Raw genomic sequence first — 23,044 nt, 5'->3', positions numbered from 1 at the left:
TAAGAAGAAGTAGGCAGGAAGCTAACCATTTGGTCCGGAAAGGACATAAGCACCTTTTACCCAAGTCTAAGCCCACCGAGACTGAAGTTATTGAAGCTTGCACTGTCAGACCAGTGGCAGAGAGCCCTTGGCATCCCTGGCCAGCTCACCAGTTGCTGCACCGCTGAGCAGGGGTGAGGGACAGCTCATACGGGGCCAGCCAACATGGCCAGGTCTTCAGAGCCACCCACTAATGTTTTTGCTTTCTGAGGAGGTGTGTCTCTGCCAGTACCCTGATTCAGATTTCTAGACTCCAGAACCCCTGAGAGGATAAATTCCTCTTTTTAAAGCCACCTGGTTTGTGGTCAGTTGTTATGGCAGCCCTGGGTAACCAATACTCCTCTTTTCCTCCAGTTTCATATGAGCAGTGTTTCCCTTCCTGACAAACAGCTATGTACTGTCCGGAGCCTGTGGACTCCAGCCACAGGGGGACCGCCTTCCATTCATAACCACCTTCAGCCTCCCTTGAAGCTTCTTCCCAAATGTCTGCAAACCTGTGACATCCCTCCCTGCAATCCGCATCTCCTCTGCCCCATCTCCTCCTTCTCTGCCAAGGAGCAGTCTTCCCTGACTGTCTCCTGTCTTCCCAGACTGCCGCCCTGGGTTCCCGCTCCTAGCTCCACACGAAGATCTCCCTGGTGGCCTCTGTGTACCATCAACTGTCCTCATCGTACCCGAATGTTCTGCTGCACTGGACACTGACCTTCTTCCCCCTCCCCTGGCCTTTCCCTGGCTCTCTCCTCCCCATTCCCTTTGTGAGCTGGCCTTCCTCCGCTCGGCTTTGCTGCCAAGCGTCCCCAGTGTTCTCTACTGCAGTCTCTCCTCCAATCTCCTCCTCCCCCCAGAACACCCCCAACCTCCCCTGCTCCCTTCATTTTAATTCCCATCTCTGCTCTTGCCCCCCGAATCTGTCTCCCAACCCTTCCACCTATCTGCCTGTCATCTCTGCTAGCAAGTGCCCAGGCCCCTTGAGCTCACAGGGTCCCAAACTGAACTCCTCATCCCCCATATGGGTTTCCAAAACCCACCATTCACCTCACCTCCGGTCCACTTTCCTTCCTCAATATGTCTCCACTGCACCCCCACCTGCTGCTGGGGTCTGGGCTCCTTATCACCTCTTTCCTGGGTCATCACAGTAGTTCTACTCTGTCCTGTCTTGTTCACTACACATGACCACGCATGTGGCAGCCAAAGAGACTCTCTCTTTTACAGGATCAAGTTCAATCCCTGTCCTCACCCCTAGCAGGACTTCCAATGCCCTCCATACCTGTTTTGGATGTGGCTTCTCTCAGTCCCCATCTCCTCCTCTTCCCTGACTGGTTCTTGGCATCCCACTGTCTCTCTCTGCTGCTTTGCTTTCTCCTGCAGCTCGCCTGGGCCAACATGCAGCTCTCCCCCTCCCACCAGCTGTGGGCTCTTCTGTCTGTTCACCCCTCTGCACTCAGCCAGGGCTGGTAAATACCTAGACAGTATACTTCAAGACCCCAGATCCAAGGTTACCACCTTCACAAAGCTTTTTCCAAACACTATTTCACTCCTGTCTCCAACCCCAGGAGAACACCATGTCTATACCATGGAGGTATCTGCCGGAGCACTGGGGCTCTGTCTTCAGCCCATCTATTGAGATGCACAGCTCTCTTCTTGAGGTCAAGGATATCTTCTAGAACATGGTTAGTGCTCAGTAAACATTGATATTGGGTAGATGGATTGAAGGCAGGAAGGCAGGAAAGAAGGAAGGAAAAAAGGAAGGAAGGAAGCAAGGGTGGGAGAGAGGGAGGGAAGAAGGATAAATATAATAGAATGAGGAAGTATTAGTATGTACTGGCCCAGGCGTGCAAGCAGGTGATGGGCAGATGGAAGCATGTTGGCTGATAGCAGGATCATAGCAGATGGTTTAGACTGGAGTGTCATCCCCACAGATACCGAGAAGAGAAGACAGAGGAAGTGAGAAAGTTATTAAGACACAAGGCTTAGATCATGAACTAGATCCCAGAAAGAAGCAAGAGCCTAGTAACTAGGGTAACCAACTCATCCCAATTTGCCAGGGTATTTGCCAGTTTTAGCACTGAATGTCCCACATCCTGGGAAATTCCTTGGTCCCAGGCAAATTGGAATGGTTGCCCATCCTACTAGTAACCAAGATGAGGGCCTCAGTTCAGAGCAGGAGTGGCAGCTGGCCCTAGTGGCACCTCATAGGGTCCTAAACAGGTCTCACTCGACTCCCCCAGGATAGGCCCAGAGCCAGTGCTGGGGAGCAGAGGACATGGAGGCTGGGGGCCAAGCAGAGGAATGCCTGTTCTAACCAGAGTGAGGCACCACAGGAACAGCCATTCTTTCAAAGACCATGTCCCCACTCAGGTCCCTTCCCACCCACTACTAGGCTCCACAGAAGGAAATTTCCATATTCTGGCCACACTGGCCCACCCTGTACATTCACCCGAGGTATTAAGGACTGAATTGTGTCTCTTTAAAATCTGTGTGCTGAAGTCCTGACCCCCAGTGTGACTGTATTCAGAGATAGGGCCGTTAGGGAGGGAGTTAAAGTTAAATGAGGTTTCGGTGCCTGTAGCTCAGTGATTAGGGCACTGGCCACATACACCAAGGCAGGAGGGTTCGAACCCATCCTGGGCCTGCTAAACAACAATGACAACTGCAACAAAAAAAAAAATAGCTGAGTGTCCAGTGAGAATGGCCCACATCACAAAATCTCAAAACTGCAGATGCTGGCGTGGATGTGGAGAGAAGGGAACACTTTTACACTGCTGGTGGGACTGCAAACTAGTACAACCTTTCTGGAAGGAAGTATGGAGAAACCTCAAAGCACTCAAGCCAGACCTCCCATTTGATCCTGCAATCCCATTATTGGGCATCTACCCAGAAGGAAAAAAATCCTTTTATCATAAAGACACTTGTACTAGACTGTTTTTTGCAGCTCAATTTACAATCGCCAAAATGTGGAAACAGCCTAAATGGATTAACCCAGGAATGGATTAACAAGCTGTGGTATATGTATACCATGGGATACTATTCAGCTATTAAAAAAAAATGGAGACATTACATCCTTGGTATTAACCTGGATGGACGTGGAAGACATTATTCTTAGTAAAGCATCACAAGAATGGAGAAGCATAAATCCTATGTACTCAATTTTGATATGAGGACAATTAATGACAATTAAGGTTATAGGGGGGAGGAAAAGCAGAAAGAGGGACGGAGGGAGGGGGGTGGGGCCTTGGTGTGTGTCACACTTCATGGGGGCATGAAGTGGGCAATCATGAAGACATGATTGCAAGAGGAACTTTACCTAACAATTGCAATCAGTGTAACCTGGCTTATTGTACCCTCAATGAATCCCCAACAATAAAAAAAAAAAAAATAGCTGGGTGTTGTGGTGGGTCCCTGTAGTCCCAGCTACTTGGGAGGCTGAGGCCAGAGAATCGCTTAAGCCCAAGAGTTTGAGGTTGCTGTGAGCTGTGATGCCATGCATTCTACTCAGGGCAACACAGTGAGACTCTGTCTCAAAAAAAAAAAAAAAAGTTAAATGAGTTCATAAGGATGGGGCCAGGGCCACTAACCTGATAAGATTAATGTCTAAGAAGAGAAAGAGAAACCAGAGAACCTTCTGTGTGTGTGTGTGTGTACTCACAGAAGCCACGTGAAGACGCAGAGTGGAGGCTCACAACAGGATGAGCGTCCTCACCATAAAGCAACCCCTGATCTTGGACCTCCAGCCTCCAGAGCTAGGAGAAAATAAACTTCTGTTGCTGAAGCCACCCTGCATGTGATATTTGCCCAAGCACAGTAACATACTGGATGACCAAGCTTCTGAGAACCCTCCAATCCTCTCCCTTCAAAACTACCAGCCTCAGTCCCAATTCATTCCAAGTCCTTTCTGAGTGGCAATGGAGAGTTGAGACCTTCCCTAAATTCTCAAGATGGTCCTTAAAATGCCAGCTTGGAAAGTAGTTGACGTGACATCTTTCCTTTGAGGTAACTGGAGCACAAACAGCACCCACAGATTGGAGAAGCCCCACAGCATCTCGGTTAATCCCCGCTCTCCCAAAGCAGCTTCATCAGGAACTGAGGTGTGGTGTCGCACTGGTTCCCTATTGTTGCTGTAAATATTATCACAAACTTAGTGGTTTTGAGCAGCACAAATTTATTTTTTTACAGTTATAGAGACCAGAAATCCAAAATGGGTATCACTGGGCTGAAATCAAGGTGGTGGAGCCTCCACGGGAGGATCTATTCCTGGCCTCTCCAGTTTCTAGAAGCTTCCTCACCCTTTGGCTTCTGGCCAAGGAACATTACTGTGTCTTTTCTCCTCCTGCTTACATCATTACACTGGTGCCACCCTGTGACTCCAATCTCCCATCTCTTTCTTGTAAGGGTCCTTGTGGTTCCAACTGGGACCCACCTGGATGGTTCATGACAATCTCATCATTTCCACATCCTTTAATTTAATCACAAGTCCCTCTTGTAGAAGGTAATAGTCACAGGTTTGGGGTATTAGGATGTGGCTATCATTCGGGTTCCATTCATTATTCAGCCCATGGCTAGAATGCAATACGATGTCCACCCTATAGAAACACTTTGGAAACATCTAGGTCAGTGAGTTAAAGGACACTTTTACTCACACGGTGTAAATGGGAAGAAAGAAAAACCTAGACAGCAGGGACCCAGCCTTGCCTTGTTAGCATCTCTCCTCTTTAGCTGTGTGGCCTTGGCTGATGGCATTCTTACCCTTTCAGTGGGAATGAATTGTGAGGATGCCAAGCACAAAACAAAAGCACAGTGCCCAGTAGTAATTATGCTGGTCTCTAGGTTGGGGTGGAGATCAGCGTTTCCTCACAGGGCTGTTGTAAGGATTATAACATAAGTGCTTTGCTGTACATAAAGCACTTGATTTAACGTGTAGTGTCTTTTAAACTGTCAATAAATACTAGTACTTACCATCCCTGGCAAAATCCAAAGACCCCATGACTGGACCCCAAAATCACGAAGAAGGAAAGGGAAATGTCCTAGAGGTTGTGGAGGGATCTGGCCCACTGAACACCAAGGTTGCTTCCCCAGGCACTACCTCTGCTGCTCTGCCAACTCCAACCTCATCTGCAGCCACATGACCTTCCGAGGTTAAGGCCTCACACAATGCACTGGGCTAAGAAGCCCCAGGCCCAGGGACCTCAGAAACATAGCAAGGCCTAAACCAGCCCCTTCACCTTGGAATTGCTCTTGAGAGTGTGGGACTGAGTTATGAAACCCCAACTTCAAGGTAAAAAAGGACAGTCTAGCTGAGCCCACAGAAATCCTACAGACAGCCTTTTTTTCTGAGCAAAAAGCACTAGCCTTGGAGTTAGCCACTTGGGTACTAACCCCGCTTTGCCCCTAATCTGTTGCATGACTTTGAAAATTCCCTTCATTACTCTGAGCCTCAAGTCAGTTTTTGGTGCAATCATAGGACTGGGTACAGTGACCCCCTTCTAGGCCATGGTGAGATTCTCTCAATCCCTCTCAGTTCTACCATTATCTGACCACTGGAGTCTGTAGGGGAGCTCCCGGGCTCAAGCATGCCCTCACAAGGATCTACAGGAAATTGGCTGCAGAAAACACAGGAATCCAGCCTTGCAAAAGGGAGGGTTTGCTAGAAATATCCCTTTCCAACCTCCCAAACTATAAACAAATAAATTTACACAGTGCCTGGTGGCCTCTTTGGCCTGTCCTCAGGACTGCCAATGCCATTCCAAGCAGGGGGTGGCAGATGTAGGTTTGGGGGGACAGTTTGTGGGTGGTGTGCTCTGAGCTCTGGCTCAGGCAGCTTTGCCTGCAGCCCGCCTGCTGGCTGGAAGTTGCCAGGACAGGAAAGGGCTGGCCGGGGTGGGGCCAGGGAGGGGTGGAGACAGGGTGGTCAGTGACAAAAGTGACTGCAGCCAGCCAGCCTTCTGCCCTTTTCTGAGCCTGACAGACTGCCACCTCCACTGTGTGCACGCTTGGCCACAGGACAGAGTAAGTACAGACCCTGCAACGGGAGGTCCCAGGGGCTTGAGGGTATTCAAGGAAAAGTGAGGGTGGACTCTAAAGTTATGGGGTGTGAAGGGCTTCAAAGTTCTGGAGCAGTCCCAGAGTGTAAGAAAAGGCTCTACAGTGTCTGAGACGGAGCAGGGGCCCTGGAGGCAGCTGAGATGAGTTTCCCAGCTACGTGACCTTCGGCCGGACACTAAATCTGGCTGAGCTTCAGTGTCCATATAGGTAAGGTGGAAATTATCACAGCTTCTGAAAAAGATTAAAGACAGTGGTGGCTCTCACCCAGGCACATCTGGTCATGTCTGCGGAGACGCTGGAGGGGGGCTATTGGCATCTAGTGGGTGCTGTTAAACATCTCCAGTGCACTGGACAGCCCTGCTGCAAAGCAGGATCATGCTCAGAGTGTCAGGAGGGCCAAGGTGGAGAAACTCTGAACTAAGGCAGCGGGGACAAAACGTCTGCTAGACAGGAGGTGGTCAGTAAATGGCAGCAAGTGCCTGGAGACTCAGGCTTTTAGAAATCAGAAAAAATTACCAAATACAATCTGCTTCCCTTCGTGTCTGGCTGCCACCCAGGATACTCATGGTGGCTTACTTGTGAGCCAAAGGAGATGTTTGACAGTTTGCTAAATAAGCAAAAGTTAGAAATAAAGTGAGGGGAACTTTCAGTTTTTCTAAGGATGGAGATCTTAAGAAATGCAGCAATAAAAGGGGAAACTGCTCCCCTGGGCCAACATCCTCCCTCACAAATCAGGACACTGAAGCATGGAGATGTCTGGAGGTGATGGTCTTGGTTATGGCCTTGATTGTGGTGCTGCGTCCACAGGTGTAGAGTTATCTCCAAATGCAAGGTGTGGACATTATTACGTATGAGGTCAGGCAATTAAGTTTCCGAACTCATCCAAGAAAAAGTGCTGCATACCTTGCTGCTAAATATCACTGTGGTCACCAGATGGCTACCGGGAGTACTTTGAAGGAATAATAACAATTCAGCAATGAGGTATGTAGTACTTTTTCTAGGATGAGTTTGCAAATTTAATTGTCAGACCTTGTACTTACATATAGCTTTTTATAGGGCAGTTATACCTCAATCAAGCAGAAGTTGAATGACAGGGAAGGAATTATTCAAGGTCACCCGGCTAGTGGGCCCCAGAGCCAGGGAGGACTCATTCTGGATGCCCAGCCTGGCTCTGCTTCCATTGCTCTGTGTTCAGCTTGTCTAACACCTCTCAATTGCAGAGGAACAGGCAGGAGTCTGTTCATTCATTCATTCATGCATGCTTTCATCCCACAAAGGCTTATGGAGCATTTTCCCTGCGACCTCAAGGTCTGGGAGCTGAGAATAGCACAAATGTGGGTCCTCTCTGGTAGGAGCACATACCCTATGGGGGCACAGGCCAAAATGAAAGATGTCATCAACAGTGGCACATAGATAATTGATGGGCCTTTAAGAGAAACAACCGGGGGTCCTGTAGAGAAGAATGGTGGAAGCGAGAAAGCCCAGCATGCTAGGGTATCACAAAGAAGTGACCTGTAAGCAGGGACCTGAGAAGTAGGCATTAGAAAGGTCAGGAAAGGATCAGGAGAGATAGCAGAATATGCAAAGTCCAGGGGGTGGGAGGGACAGAGCCTGGTGTGTTTGAGGAATTAGGAAAAGAAGAGTGAGCCTGGGGGCCTCATGCAACAGAGGGCAGAGTGGGTCCAGGTGCAGCTGGCCAGAGCCAGGTCACATGAGGCCTCTGGGTTAGAGCACAAATCAGGATTAGATTTTACCCCAAATGCTGGGGATGTTGTGACTATGTTCAAAATTGAAGGAGATTCCTTTATACGCTATATAGAATGACCCATCAGGCAAAAAAGAAAGAAGCCACTGGGTAGTCCAGGTGAGCGATGGAGAGGGGCAGGTTCCATGACTGGAAAGTGAGGGAAAGGCAGCAGATTTAAGACCTGTTTTGAGGTAGAACCTACCAAGCCTTGCTGACGTGGTGCAGGCAAGAAACGAGGTCAAGGTTACTTCTCCCAGGAAGCTCTGCTCCCAGGCCTTCAGGATGCAGAGCAAAATGTGGCTTTGTCTTTCCCTCTCTGCCTAGGCTCTAGGGCTCACACACCTTCCTTGCAATTAGTAGATATTGGACAGGCACTCCTTACCTGCACACTTGCCACAGCTGAGCCCAAAGTCAGCCTGAGCAGAACTTCTCTACCCAGCACTAGGAATATAAGCCAACAGAGGCGGGTTGTGCAGATGGTAGAGGCCATTCAGAGGACTGACCAGGGCCTGCCCACTCCATCCCTGCTCCTGCCATCTCAAGAGATCTTAGCCTGAGATGACAGATAAACTTGATTGAGCTTCTTTCTTCCCTCTGATAAAACACTAATGTCAGGGCCCTGGAGAGGGGCAGCCGGGCCAGCTCTCCAGCATTCAGTGGGGGCTAATCTGAGGAGTAGGAGGAACCTTGGCCCTGGAGCAGGCTCACCCCTGGCTTGGAGGTGACAAAAAACTTTCCACCAGAGGTCCAATAATGTGATGACAAAGCCCAGGCTTTGAAATTAGGAAACCTGGAGACTAAGAAACCTGAGACACGCAGGCGAGGCCTCTGCTGCCTATCAGAGGGACCGCTCTTACCCTGTTTCCTCTTCATACAATGCAGATAATGATTCCAATTCCATATTGCTTTGGAGGAGGATAAATGAACTAATGCAAGTGGACAGCTTGGGAGAGGCCTAGGGATACACACTAGGAGGGGGAGGCCAGGAGGAAAGGGTGTCACTCCTCAAAGCCAGAAAAGGGGGCCAACAGGCAGCACATGCAGTCAGGGGAACCTGGGTTGTAATCCTGGTTCCACGGCTCCCTGGCTGGAACAGGCTATTCTGTTTCACTTAGCCCCAGTTTTTCATCTATAAAATGGGGCTAATCAATGCTTAGTTTCAATGAAAATGTAGGAATATTTTACTTTGGTAAATGCATTAATATTTTATAGTCTTTAATAGGTCCTAGATAGTGGTTTTGATAAAAAATTGAAAAAAAGAGAGTAGGCCCGTATGGAGCGAGATTTCTGGATCCCAAACCTGCAGGCTAGGGGAGGCTGAGTGAACCCGCCGCCCTCTGCAAACAGACCCTGCTCTCCAGGGAGACTCAGTCGACTCTGGGAGAAGCAGCTGGGGTGGTGGAAAACTGCTGGCCACAGCACAGTGGCAGATCGGGTGCTGCTGATGAAGACACTGAGGCCCAGAAAGTGGCAGGGGCCTACCCAGGGGATCTGGCCAGCTGCCCCTAGTTAGCTGCCCCTGGGCAATCTCCAAGAAGGAAATTCCCTGCCTCAGCAGCTATTCTCTGAAAGCCTTTCTTTTAGGGTAATTATCAGCTCAAAGTGAATCTGTAGGAGGTTGAGCTGAATTGTTTCTTTAGCAGCATTTTGATACATGAATGGGTCTAACACTTGGCAGGAGGGAACATATTGTGCTGGAAAATAGACTAGTTTAGAGGAGACAGAGATTAAACCACCCACCCACGTCCTTCAGAGATCTCCAAAAGGCAATTTTCAGGCTGGGAACAGACAGAGGAGTATCAGCCTTGAGCCCAAATGAGTCTTCTTAGTTATCTGCCGATTTGGGGCTATTCTTGGCTGCTGAGTCCTGGATCACCAAAACAGAAGATATGACAGAGGGACGGAGGAGGCAGGGATCTGCAGAAGCCAAATGCTGTGGCTGTTCAGAGTGGGATGGGGGCTCAGACCTTGGTCTGAGTCCAAGCTTTGCTACTATTAGCAGGTGACTCAATCTCCCTGAACCTCAAAGTGCCCATCTGTGACATGGAATAGTAATAGAATCTATCTTCCATGTGGGTGAAAGGCGGAAAGAGCAGATGTGTCAAGACCACACCGCACCTAACAGGGGCTGCAGGTACCACACCTGACTTCTGAGGCCCTTGGCTTTGATCCTGGGTAGCTCCATGTTCTGCAGGCAGAACATTGGAAATTAGCCACCTTCTTGGAGCTCACGGTGCAATTTGGAGGGCAGGGTTGGTGAGGGTGACCTGCCTGAGCTACTTGACTTCACTCAGACAAAGACGGGCCTGTGGCCCAGGTCCACCCTACTCCCAAGCCCAACGACCACTATGCAGGCAATTTCCCACGCAGCTGTTTGGGGCCCTTTGGGATCTGGTTTGTTTGGTCATGTATGATATGGCAGGCTGTCCTTGCTTGCCCAGGTATGGGAGACCTGATGACATTTGGGAGGGAGAAGCCAGTGGGAGAGGATTCACTCTGCAGCTTGGAATTAGCTGGCTGGGCTGCTGCCAGGCTCCCATGAGAGTGTGTGTGTAGAAAGCATGTGCCTCACGGGACAGCTGAGGAAATGGGGGTCTCAGGTGGGGCTTTGGCCAGACACTTCCACACCCATGACTCACACTTCCACAACATGTGCTCCCCAAGCACATCATGGTGGAGGTGCTGTTGTTAACTCCATCCTACAGGTGGGGAGTAGTGGCTCAGGGTGTAGCTGACACACTCAAAATCACACTATGAGGACACAGCAGGCCTGAGATTCAGACCCAGGCAGCCAGCTCCAGAGTTGGCTCTTCCTGGCTATGGAGGGAAGACACCTGCCTGTAGCCAGAAGGCACTAGCATGGTCACCACAAATGTTCCTGGGTGAAGTAGAGGGAGGAGGGAGGGGAGAAGTGAAGGTCCATGGCAGGAGGGATGGAGGACCCTACAAAGGCCTGCACAGTAAGCCCCACAGAGACAAAGGGCAAGAGTGTCTTTGTCTACAAGTTGAAGAGAAGAGTGGTCTTGATTGGCTTGGGCTGCCATAACAAAGTACTGCAGATGGGGCTTACTCAACAGAAATGGCTTTTCTTATTCTCCTGGAGGCTGAGGGGCTGAGGTTAAGGTGTCAGCGGGCTTGGCTCCTTCTGAGCTTGCTCTCCTTGGCTTGATGTCTTCTTGCTGTGTGTTTACTTGGTTTCTCTCTGTACATGTCTGTATTCTGACCTTCCCTTTTTTTTTTTTTTTTTTTTTGAGACAAGGTTACCCTCTGTTGCTCCAGCTAGAGCACAGTGGCATCAGCCTAGCTCACGGCCACCTTAAACTCCTGGGCTCAAGTGATCCTCCTGTCTCAGCCTCCTGAGTAGTTGGGACTACAGGTGCCTGCCACCACACCTGGCAAGTTTTCCTAATTTTAGTAGAGATGGAGGGGCCTCACTCTTGCTCAAGCTAGTCTCAAACTCTAGGCCTAGAGTGATCCTCCTGCCTTAGCCTCTCAAAGTGCTGGGATTACAGGTGTAAGCCACCACACTCAGCCTCCTCTTTTTTGTGTAAGGACATAGCCATATGGGATTAGGGCTCATTCTAGTGACCTCATTTTAACTTAATCACCTCTTTAAAGGCCCTATTTCCAAATGCAATCACATTATGAAGTATCGGGAGTTATATAACTGCAGCCTATGACCTTTGAGGGGGTTAACAACGCAGCCCATAACAGAAGGGGAGAAAAGTTGGGATACTTACATTAGGAGAGCAGAATTTCCTTGGAAGGAAAGAGGTCTCTGGGGGAAACAGTGTGGCTAGGAGCAGCCCGCTGCGGAAGGGGATTGATGAGTATCCTGGTACCCTGCCTGCTGCAGGGTGATGTTCACTCTGTTTGCTGAATGAATGGGATAAATCCAGCAGTGCCAAGTGGCCGGGGGGGTTGGGGTGGGGTAGCTGGTCTGAGTACACAGAAGGACCATGAGGCCTTGCCACATTCTGGACACCAAAGTGAAGGCAGGAGACCATGTATGGAAATGGCCTATAGTCCCTGGACATTTTCGAGATGGCTGACAAGGCAGAAGACAGGAACCCTCTCCCCCACCATCTGTCCCCACCCCATGCCTTAGCATGGATGAGCAGAGGATTATTGCTCTGGTGGCTGGGCCCCTGACTCCTCCTTCCTCTCCCCACTGTGAGATGTCCATGTCCCACACATCCCAACTCCCAGCCCCACAGGTGCCACTGCTTCTCTTTGAGGCCCAGTAAACTGTACCCTACATGTTTGGTGTTAGGCAGTGACATCTCTCTGGAGTGCCAGCCCCTCTACACACCCCTCTCCATCATCCGCCTCCCTCCCAGCCCTGGGAAGTGGCACTGGCCCCGTCCCCTCTCTGAGAGCACGCTCTCTTCCTTCCAGGACAAAGGGAAGTCATCATGCAGCTCTTCCTCCTCTTGGGCCTGCTGCTCCTCAGCCCTGAGGCTGCCACCCTCCGCCGCCACCATCACTCTCGTGAGATGAGGAAGAAGGTCAGGGAGCTCCCCACAGGTCCCACGGCGGCCCCCAGTGGCAGGGATTTCACCTTTGACCTCTATAGGGCTTTGGCCTCTGCTTCCCCTGGGCAGAACATCTTCTTCTCCCCTCTGAGCATCTGCACCAGCCTGGCCATGCTCTCCCTAGGAGCACGGTCCAGCACAAAGATGCAGATCCTGGAGGCCCTGGGCCTCAAGCCCCAGGAGAGCCTGGAGGAGGAGATGCACAGAGCCTTCCAGCAGATGCTACAGGAGCTCAACCAGCCCAGAGACACCTCCCAGCTGAGTATTGGCAACGCCCTATTCACTCACCCCTTGGTGGACATTCAGGATGCCTTCCTGAGTGCCACAAAGACACTGTACCTGGCAGACGTTTTCTCCACTAACTTTGAGGACCCAGCAGGGGCCCAGAAGCAGATCAACGATTATGTGGTAAAGCAAACTAAGGGCAAGATTGTGGATTTGATCCAGAACCTCGACAGTACCGCAATCATGGTTATGGTGAATTATATTTTCTTTAAAGGTAAGGCCCTTGGACTCCCACCTGACATTCTCTCTCTTTTCTGCTGCTTTTGTCAAACAGTACCCAATTCTCTCACATAAAGGAGTGGCAATAGATTTAGTCCTTTATGGTGCCAGTTGACAAACATAAAGCCAGCAAGCAGTCATAGGAGAGGGGGGTGCCTTGCTGCTGGGGGACACAGGTCACTGCTTCCTCCCCTGGGAAGAGGCTGAATCCTGTCTCCAGGCCCCAGAGAGACCTGAGGCTGTCGCTTCCACACAGGTTGTGAAGCATGAGTCCCTCATGGCCACCATGCGAAAGACACCAACACCACAGCCACTCAGAGCAGGATATGGACCTCAGAAGGGCATAGAGGACATCACCCCCTCCCACCCAGATTCCAGCCTCTTCACCCTCCTGGGAGCCAAGACTTACCCAGACGAGGACCTGTTCCTCTAAAGAGTCTTCTTCCTCCCCTTTGGCCAGAGCTGGCCTTCCAGTCTTTATGTCCCTGACATTGCTTGTAAACTTCCCTGCTCCTGTTTTTCCTTCCATACTGAACCCCACCATGCCCTGGATGGGGCCTGTCTGAGGACAGGAAGGGGAGAAAGGTAGGGTGGGAGAGTGAAAGGGAGGGGAGGAAAGGGGAAGGAGTTACATTGCTAATACCCCCTTCCCATGGCCACAGATAGTCCCTTAGAGCGTTAGGGCTGCTATACCAAACACTGTTGCCAATGATTCCATTTCCAGCAGCAACCTTTTTTTTTTTTTTTGCAGTTTTTGGCCGAGGCTGGGTTTGAACCCGCCACCTCTGGCATCTGGGGCCGGCGCCCTACTCCTTGAGCCACAGGCGCCTCCCAAGGGCTGCTATACCAAAAAGCATAAACCAAGTGGCTTATAAACAACAGAAATTCACTTCTTGCAGTTCTGGAAGCTGGGAAATCCAAGATTAAGGCACCGCAGATTTGGTGTGTAGTGAGAGCTCATTTCGTGGTTCATAAATGGTGCCTTCTTACAGTGCCCTCGTGTCCTCCCTTGGTAGAAGGAGCAAGGCAGCTCTGTGCGGTCTTTTGTAAGGCACAGATCTCATTCATGAGGGCTCTACCCCCCTGACCTACTCATCTCCCGAAGGCCCACCTCCTAATACCATCGTTTGGGGAGTTAGGCTTCAACATATGAATTTTGAGGGGCCACAAACATTCAGACAGACTATGGCAGTGAGTATCAAGCTCAGATGCTAAGATTTCTTGTCCCCTCGTCCAGGGCTGTCCTCATCACACCAGGCTGCAGAACTGTGAAATAAGCTAAGCAAGGAAGGGTAGGGTGGAATCTACCTTTGATAACTAAAAAAGTCAGAAACAATCACTTAGCACTTTGTCCAGAAATTCCCTTAGGAAGCAGCCGGAGCAGGAAGCATAGTTGAAGACTTCCCAAGGGGAGAAAAAAAATCACACAATTCCAGGATCCTAATAAATCTCTCTCCTAAACTTAGATCAAAATCTAACATTGGGAAATGAGTGAAAAACAGAATCACTCACCCAGACATCAGGTAGCATTCTCAACCAGCCATATTTTTTATCCTCTTCACTTGGATATTTGGCCTTGAGTAATATTAAAGAGAATATTAAAGACTTAAGAAGTCCAGGGCCTCTTAAAGACCAGTCTCCTTGTTTTGCAGATGTGGAAAGAAAGGCCTCAAAAAAGTCTAAGTCTGTCCCCAAAGTGATAAAGAGGTTTGCGTTTATATCCAAGGGGTTCAGCAATCATAGCTACTGAGGCTGCCATAAAGAAGATGATCTCTGTTGACCACATTTTCTCTCTCCACTCCATTTACAGCCGAGAATTTCTAATTCTTACACTAAGTTCCCTTCCATTTTTCTCCCCATTTTCGTCTTTAGCTAAGTGGGAGATAAGCTTCAGCCACAAAAGCACCCAAGAGCAGGACTTCCACGTGACCCCAGAGACAGTGGTGCGCGTGCCCATGATGAACAACGAGGACCAGTATTACTATCTCCTGGACCAAAACCTCTCCTGCAGGGTGGTGGGAGTCCCCTACCAAGGCAATGCTACTGCTTTGTTCATTCTCCCCAGTGAGGGAAAGATGGAACAGGTGGAGAATGGACTAAGCGAGAAAACGCTGAAGAAGTGGTTTAAAATGTTCATGAAGAGGTACTCTTGGGCCACTCCAGGGCCACCCTAATCCTACATCCCCCCAGGGAGATGCATGCTCCCCCAAGGGCCATCCAGCCCAACTGTGATGGGAAGTATTCACCTAGCCAGGGAGCTGCCTCTAAGCCCAGCTAGAGGTACAAGGGCTAGACGCTGGGTTTCCTAGGGTGGTATCAGAATGTGCAGTGACCTCTGGGGACAGCCAATGTCCATGTGAGTTCAGTGAGCCACTGAACTAAGGAAGGTCCTTTTCTCTTTCCAGGGAGCTCGATCTTTACCTTCCCAGGTTCTCCATTGAGGGCTCCTATCAGCTGGAGAAAGTTCTCCCCAGGTTGGGGATCAGTGAGGTCTTCACCTCCCGTGCTGACCTGTCTGGTATCAGCAATTACTCCAACATCCTGGTGTCCGAGGTGGGTCCAAAAGATCTGGAGCTTCTGCTTTCGGAGCCATTCTATTCTATTCTATTCTCTCTCTCTGTCTCTCTGTCTCTGCATCTCTCTCTGTCTCTGTCTCTCCCTCTTTCCTCTTTTCCCTCAAGAAGCAAAGGTTTCACCTTATTTATTTATTTATTTAGAGACAGAGTCTCACTATGTCACCCTCGGTAGAGTACCATGGCGTCACAGTTCACAGCAAGCTCAAACTCTTGGGCTTAAGCGATTCTCTTGCCTCAGCCTCCCTTGTACCTGGGACTACAGGCACCCGCCACAACACCTGGCTATTTTTTATTTGTTTGTTTGTTTGTTTAGCAGGCTTGGGCCAGATCCAAACCCAGAAGCCCCAGTGCAAGTGGCCAGCGCCCTAACAGCTGAGCTATGGGCACCAAGCCTCACCTTGTATCTTATTCTTCTTCATGCTATGGGAAGCCATATCCATCACCATGCCTTAGGTTAAAGAGTCCTGTTTTAAGCAATCAAACTAAGATTCCAGTGCTAGCCCCTTCACTTACTGGCTGTATGATGTCCAACATACACTTGAGTCTCTGAGCCTCCTTTCTCTCCTCTATAAAGTTGGAAGGTAACCTCACTCTGAGAAGTCACAAGAATTCAATGAGAGACACATGTGCAGTCACTTTCCAGCCCAGTGCTTGGTGCAGAGTAGCTTCTCAATTCTTCCATTTCCCACCTGCTCCCTGGCTCAGTTAAATGAAGCCACCATTGATGGTGATGCCCACAGGCAGAAAATTTGCTGTCTGCTGTGATGGTTTCTCCCAGTCCCCAGCAGCTAGGTGACGCTTGGTGTTCCCTCCGCAGATGGTCCACAAAGCCATGGTGGAGGTGGATGAATCGGGAACCAAAGCAGCTGCAGCCACGGGGATGGTCTTTACGTTCAGGTCTGCCCGACTGAGCTCTCAAAGGGTAGTGTTCAACAGGCCTTTTCTGATGTCCATTGTGGAAAACAGGAAGAACATGATCTTCCTTGGCAAAGTCACCCACCCCTGAAGTGGGCCTTCTCCTGAAATCCACAGGCATCCACAGTGGGAGCTGGTATGGCCCATCTGTCCGCTGGTAGCTAGTATCGAGCAAGGCAACATGAATAACAATAAAAAGATTGATACACTGATGATTGCTTCGTCTCACACAATTGCAAGACAATCGCCTTGGTGAACCTTGCAGAACACTCAGTCTTGTCCTCCCTTTTCATCAGTGGACATTAGTCCTGAGGCCCAGAGAAGCTGGTTGACTCACCCAAACTCACACAGCATAACATTGGCAGAAAGAGGCCCAAAGTCTACACATCTTTGATGCCCATCCCAGTGTCACAAAACCCTGTAGGAGGATTGTTCTAGAAGATGAGGGCCACCGGTAAGCACATGTCCAAGCCTCCTGTCAACAATAAATGTCAGTTCATCTTGGTTTGGAAAAACACTGGAGTGAAAGTCTGGAATAGGAGATACTGTCCCAGTTCTGTGACACTGGGTGATGCTGTCCCCCTCTAGACTTCAGTTTCCCCACATATATAATACAATGAAGGATCAGGGCAAAGATCCAATCCAAAGACCCTGGAAATCATACACAAAGGCCAGGGGGTATTCTGCCATTTATAGCTGTTTTCAATACATTCGAGTGCCATTTATCCTTTAAGAAAAAATGCTGGACATTAGAGTGGAAGCGGCCCAGTGCAGGAACTCATCACATTGTGGATAAAGTTATAATCTTTTTTTTAATATAAAAATTTATTTAAGTCAAAGTATGCAACAAGTAAAATCTACAGAAAACAGATTTCCCCATCACAATCTGTTGCTTTACCAAATAATATTTTGAAAACACATTCCTTTAATCATCATAAAGTTCTTAAAATACAAAAGAAATTAAATCTGTAAGAAAGTCTAGTAGACCAGATGCTGTTGTCAGGACTTGTGTGTTGATGCTTCTGTTTTCAGTACATGCCACGCCATCCACCTCCGCTCATGCCACCTTGCCCTTAGTAACCTCCACTGCCTCCACCACCATGGCCATAACCACCCAAGCCATCAGGAGTACCATATCCTCCACTATAATTGTTCCCCATTCCCATTCTTCCAACAGATCCGTAACCACCCCATTCCATCTCTGCCGTAGCCTCCCATTGCAGAACCTCCCATTCCAGAGCCACCTCCAGGAGTGGACTTCAAGAAGAGTTCAATGTATCAATGTGGCATGTTATTTTATCTTTAGACATGGCAGCTACTGCATCTTCATGTGTCACAAACTCTCCATCTGCTTCTCCTGTTGCTCTGCCATCAACTCCAATATCAATATGAACTCGTATTGGATTTAGTGGTGAGCAGAAATTAGCAATATCATTTTCAGTTGCACAAAAAGGTAACCCTCTCATATGTACAACATGACCACCATGAAACCCTGAACTTGCATCACCGGCACCACCATGGCCATGTCCTCCCCTACCTCTTCCATCTCTCATTCTGCCATCAAAGCCGTCATTGCCATAGCCATAATTATTATAGCCACCATAGTCATCAAAACCTCCATAGCCTCCACGCCCAGCTCCATAATAACCCCCTCTTCCTCCTATTGGTCTATCATACGGTCCCGGTCACTGTCCCAGCAATCTTCTTGGTGGATCACAAAATCCTTTGATTTCCCTCCTGCTACTTCTGAAGATCTCCATATACCTGTGCCCTGTTCTTTCCTTGTGTTTCCCCAGAGCATTTTCTGCTATCTCCTTTGAAGCAAACTGCACGAAGGTCTCCCCTGTGCTTCTCCCCTGGTAGTCCATCGTCAATGTTATCCTATTTGGCACGATTTCCAACCCTTGAAAGAACTGAACTATTTCCTCTTTGCTATAACCAAATGGTAGTCCTTGAAGTTGTACTGTCCCATCATTATGGCCATTTGGACCATTATGTTTTTTTTTTTTTTGTAGAGACAGAATCTCACTTTACCGCCTTCGGTAGAGTGCTGTGGCGTCACACGGCTCACAGCAACCTCCAGCTCTTGGGCTTACGCGATTCTCTTGCCTCAGCCTCCCGAGCAGCTGGGACTAAAGGCGCCCGCCACAACGCCCAGCTATTTTTTTGTTGCAGTTTGGCCGGGGCTGGGTTTGAACCCTCCACCCTCAGAATATGGGGCCAGCGCCCTACTCACTGAGCCACAGGCGCCGCCCCTGGACTATTATGTTTCTTACCCCAATCCATCTCAATACCGTTTGATTTAAATGCCCCTTTTACTTTAGATACCCTGTCAGGCAATAGTAACACCAACTCTGGTGCTCGCGAGTCCGGTTGTGAAGTGGGAGAAGTCGTTCGCCTCCTGTAGCGCTCACCACAATGGCTAGTCCAACCGTCTCAGGTGGCAGCAACCGCTAAGGGAGCTGCGCAGCTGAGCTACTGGCTTGGGGGGATAGGAGAGCGATAAAGTTATAATCTTATGGGCCTGGCTGGGGCTGGAGAAATTGAATCTTGTTGCAAACAGTAGAGTATCACTTGGAGACACTAATTACTAACTTTTTGAATTTTATGTCAGCAATAACGATAAAGCATTTTACAAACACTGGGTAACATTCTCTGTATGGAGGCACGTCTGGGATGAAGACATTGATAGCTAAGCATGTTCTAGGCTGGGTGCTGAGCACTTCCCCTGGATGGCCACATTTACCCCCCACAATACTCTTCTGAGTTAAGGCAACTCTATCAGCCCCATTTTACAGATGGGAAAGGTGAGGCTTGAGAGGTTACATGGCTTACCAGTCACACAGCTCATGAGTGGTGGAGCCAGGGTTTGCTGCATGCAAGTCAGTGGAACGTGACCCCAGAGCACGTGCTCAGCCCTGAGTTCTGCTGCAGAGAGATGAGTAGGAAGCAGAAGGCCTGGTTCAGGGTCATATCAGCCACTAGCTCCCCTCAGAACCAGGAAGTTCCCTCCCTGCCTCTACCAAGCCCAATGTGTCTCCTTGTCTGTGAAATAAAGGGGATCAGACACTTTCAGGAATTGATGAATGAGTATAGGAGTGAACCCTCCTTCACTCAGGCTGTCCCCTCATTAGCTGCTCTCTCAAGCCCAAGTCTCTGCACCCCCCCCCCTAAAAGTTCTTAGTGTGCTTTCCACAAGGCTGTGCCCACCATGTGGTCCCAGAGTCTGGACTGTATCACAGATGAGTGCTGTGAGAGGTAACTAGGTCAGAACCCCAAGCTCTGACCAGCTCCAAGTACTGAGCACCTACTCTGAGCCAGCCCCTGCCACTTTGCATTTTTTGTTTCATCACTGGACAATCCAGCATGATCTATTTGCTGTCCCCATTATACCAAGGAGAGCACACATACTTGCCCACGGTCCCACAGCTGGTGACAGTGAGGGGCTCAGGCTCTGAAAGCCCAGCAGGCACACGTGTGAGCCGGTGGTGGGGCAGGTGGCTGCAACCAGACCCGGATGGCTCATCTGCATTTATGACTGGGCTCAGGGCAGCTCTTCAGAATGGGATCTGCTCACCCTCCTCTCCAGTGTGTTTTTCCCTTGCATCATGCCTAGTCTGTCTTGGCAAATGCTCCTCTTGCTGTTTACCCAGCCAGTCCAAGGTCAGGGGGAAGCCTGGTCTGTGTGTCATATATAAGGCTAAGGTCCAGGGCTGTCTAAAGTTTGCTGGGCAAACAGTCACAGAGCAGCCACTGTGTGCAGGACCAGGGTGGGCTCCAGGGTAGCTTCTGCAGCACGTCATGGGTCAAAGCACCATGCTGGGGTTAGGGCAGGCTGTTTAACTCAGTTGTCACATGAGCTTCAGTACATCGAATGGTAAAGGAGCTCAGAGAGAGACTGACAGACGATGAACTTTTGAGGGCTTAGGAACACTTCTGTGGCTGGCTTTGAAGAATGAGAAGGACTTCACCAGACATCAGACCTGGGAATGGGTACGGGACTTCCAGGCAGAGGGAGGGTCTTGGGGAGGAACATGGAGACATCGGTCTGGACCAACATCTTTCCTTCTGAAAGATAACAAGAGGATGGAGGTGATTGTGTTGGGGCTCAGTGATAGGAGTCCTGGACATGAAGCTGCCCATGTCACACTCTGAGTGTCCCCAGGACCTCTTAACCACATGGATTCTCCCACCTGCACATCAGTAGATGCTCCACTCAAGCCTCTAGGGGCGCTCACACCCATCCACAGATTGACATCCCCACTAGCTGTAGGACACTTGAACACAGGGGTATGATGTGCCCCTGGTCCCCTCATGCTTAACCACTGTGTGACCCTGCCAGGGCTGTTGTAACAAGGCATCGCAATGTGTGGCTTAGGCAACAAACACTGGTTTGCTCACAGTCCTGGAAGCTAGAATCCTAGATCAAGGTATCAGCAGGGCAGGGTTGGTTGATGGACCCTCCTCCCTGCATCCAGTCCTAATCTCTCCTCTCCATCTCCACCAGTCCCATGGGATTAAGACCCATTATAACTTCATCCCCTCTTTAGAGCCTCTGTCTCCAAATTACAGTCACATTTCACAATACTGAGGGTTAAGACTTCAACATATCTGGGCAGTGCCTGTGGTTCAGTGAGTAGGGCACCAGCCCCATATACCGAGGCTGGCGGGTTCAAACCCGGCCCCGGCCAACCTGCAACAAAAAATAGCCAGGTGTTGTGGTGAGCACCTGTAGTCCCAGCTACTCAGGAGGCTGAGGCAAGAGAATCACCTAAGCCCAAGAGCTGGAGGTTGCTGTGAGCTGTGACGCCACAGCACTCTACTGAGGGTGACAAAGTGAGACTCTGTGTCTAAAAAAAAAAAACTTCAACATATGAATTTGGGGGAACGCCATTTAACTTATAATAACCCCTTTGAGTTCCTGCAGCTTTTGCCCAGTTCATTCTTGTTTTTAGAAAGCCCAAGTTGGCTTGGGGCCCATAGCACAGTGGTTATGGCACCAGCCATGTACACTGAGGCTGGCAGGTTCGAACTTCGGTGGGGCCAGCTAAACAACAATGACAACTGCAACAAAAAAATAGCTGGTCATTGGGGGGGCACCTGTAGTCCCAGCTACTTGGGAGGCTGAGGTAAGCTCAAGAGTCTGAGATTGCTGTGAGCTGTGATACCACGGCACCCTACCAAGGGGACATGGTGAGACTCTGTCTCAAAATAAATAAATAGATAAATAGATAGATAAATAAATAAATAAAATAGAAAGCCCAAGTTTATTTCCATCAGATGTGGGCTTTGGCAATCAGATAAGCAAATATAGAATTAAAAACTGCAATAAGGGCAATACATTTGTCCACAGGTGTTTGTTGAGTATCTTCTGTGTGCCGTGCCTGGCACCATTACTGGTGCTACAGATAACTAAAACAGAAATCCCTGCATGCATGGAGGTGACACTCTAAAGTGGCGAGACCGCAAAATAGAGAATAAAGAATAAAATAGGAAAGCAAAATAGAGTGTACATCAGTTGATGACACTTTCTGTGGAATGTGACTCACATCTAAGAACAGATAGACCTGTTAGGTACCACCTTGGCCAAAGGAGCAGCGAAGAGTGCTGGTGACATCTGCCTTGCTGTCAGGAGCAGGGAGCATCACCTTGGAGGGATCTTCACTCAGACCCATAACCTCAGACTAATCTTGAGACAACAGCAGCCAATCCTCAAATTGCGGAATGTTCAGCAAAATACTTGTCCGATCCTCCTGAAAGCATCGAGTCATGAATGAAGGAAATCCTGAGGAATTGTCACAGATCAGAGGAGGCGCAGTGATGAAATGCAATGTTGTATCCCGGAAGGGGTCTTGGAACAGAAAAGGGAATTTAGTGGGGAGCTGTTGAAATCCAAGGAAGTCTGGGCTGTCCCAATGACCACCTTTTACCTTTGATAAATGCACCATGATAACGTGAGATGTTTCCATTTACTTCAGGAGAAGCTGGGAGACATGTTTATGGAAACTTTCTCTTGTCTTTACAACTTTTCCATCTTAAAATAAAAAGTTTTTTTAGATAAAATGTTCCAACAAAACAAAGCAATGGAGGGAACAGGTTGGGAATCACAAAGGAAGAGACCAGGGGACTTCCTGCTGCTGGGGCACCAGGAGGGTCTCTCTGAGATGGTGGCATTGAAGCCGAGCCCTGGGAGACAGGCCAGAGTGGACTGGGCAAAAAGTGAGTGTGGACATCCTGAGCAAAGTCCTAGAGCTGGGAGGGGGGTGAGTGCTTTACAACATTGAGAGAGTGGGTGTGTGGCTGGAGCCGTCAAGGGAAGGAGGGGATGGAGAGGGAAGCTCACCCCTTCACTGGCCACCAGGACACTGTGAGGGGTGCTGGGGCAGGGGTGATAATAACCACAAGTGGCACTTTGAGGCCAGATCCTCCACACCAGGCCCTGCTCTGAGCCCTTTGCATGTGTGGACTCGTTCATGAAGAGGTGACCTGAGAGGCACCTGTGGCAGAGGGCTGGGAACAGTAAACAGGTGACATCACTGGCCCTCCCCAACTTCCCATAGAGCCACTCCACAGCACTGACCACCCTTCTCTAGACCACAAAGGTGGGAGTGAGGGACACCACGGTGGCAATAGGCACAGTCACAGGAGCTGGGTCCCTTGGCTGCTGGGGAGAATCTAATCCAGAGAAT

The 23,044-nt window shown here is 49.5% G+C and overlaps 1 protein-coding gene and 1 pseudogene across 2 annotated transcripts; one reads left to right on the top strand and one right to left on the bottom strand.

The window, feature by feature from the left end:
- Positions 1-5,922: 5,922 nt before the first annotated feature.
- Positions 5,923-16,567, top strand: SERPINA5 (serpin family A member 5). Its single transcript, XM_053603223.1, has 5 exons — positions 5,923-6,042; positions 12,224-12,859; positions 14,737-15,007; positions 15,270-15,417; positions 16,258-16,567. The coding sequence occupies exons 2-5, from the start codon at positions 12,241-12,243 to the stop codon at positions 16,444-16,446; spliced, it is 1,227 nt and encodes a 408-aa protein (XP_053459198.1). The 5' UTR covers positions 5,923-6,042; positions 12,224-12,240; the 3' UTR covers positions 16,447-16,567.
- A 112-nt stretch (positions 16,568-16,679) lies between these two features.
- Positions 16,680-18,332, bottom strand: LOC128594422 (heterogeneous nuclear ribonucleoprotein H3-like; annotated as a pseudogene). Its single transcript, XR_008382556.1, has one exon. The product of XR_008382556.1 is annotated as a heterogeneous nuclear ribonucleoprotein H3-like (transcript).
- Positions 18,333-23,044: the final 4,712 nt, after the last annotated feature.

The sequence above is a fragment of the Nycticebus coucang genome, chromosome 9, assembly GCF_027406575.1.
Source record: "Nycticebus coucang isolate mNycCou1 chromosome 9, mNycCou1.pri, whole genome shotgun sequence".
NCBI lineage: Eukaryota > Metazoa > Chordata > Mammalia > Primates > Lorisidae > Nycticebus > Nycticebus coucang.
This window is presented reverse-complemented; position numbering and strand designations above follow the sequence as displayed.

Excerpts from the sequence above, each read along its gene's own strand:
- SERPINA5 (XM_053603223.1), top strand. The coding sequence starts at position 12,241 with ATGCAGCTCTTCCTCCTCTTGGGCCTGCTGCTCCTCAGCCCTGAGGCT. Across the intron at positions 15,008-15,269 it reads TTTAAAATGTTCATGAAGAG|GGAGCTCGATCTTTACCTTC; the intron begins GTACTCTTGGGC and ends TTCTCTTTCCAG. Across the intron at positions 15,418-16,257 it reads CCAACATCCTGGTGTCCGAG|ATGGTCCACAAAGCCATGGT; the intron begins GTGGGTCCAAAA and ends TTCCCTCCGCAG.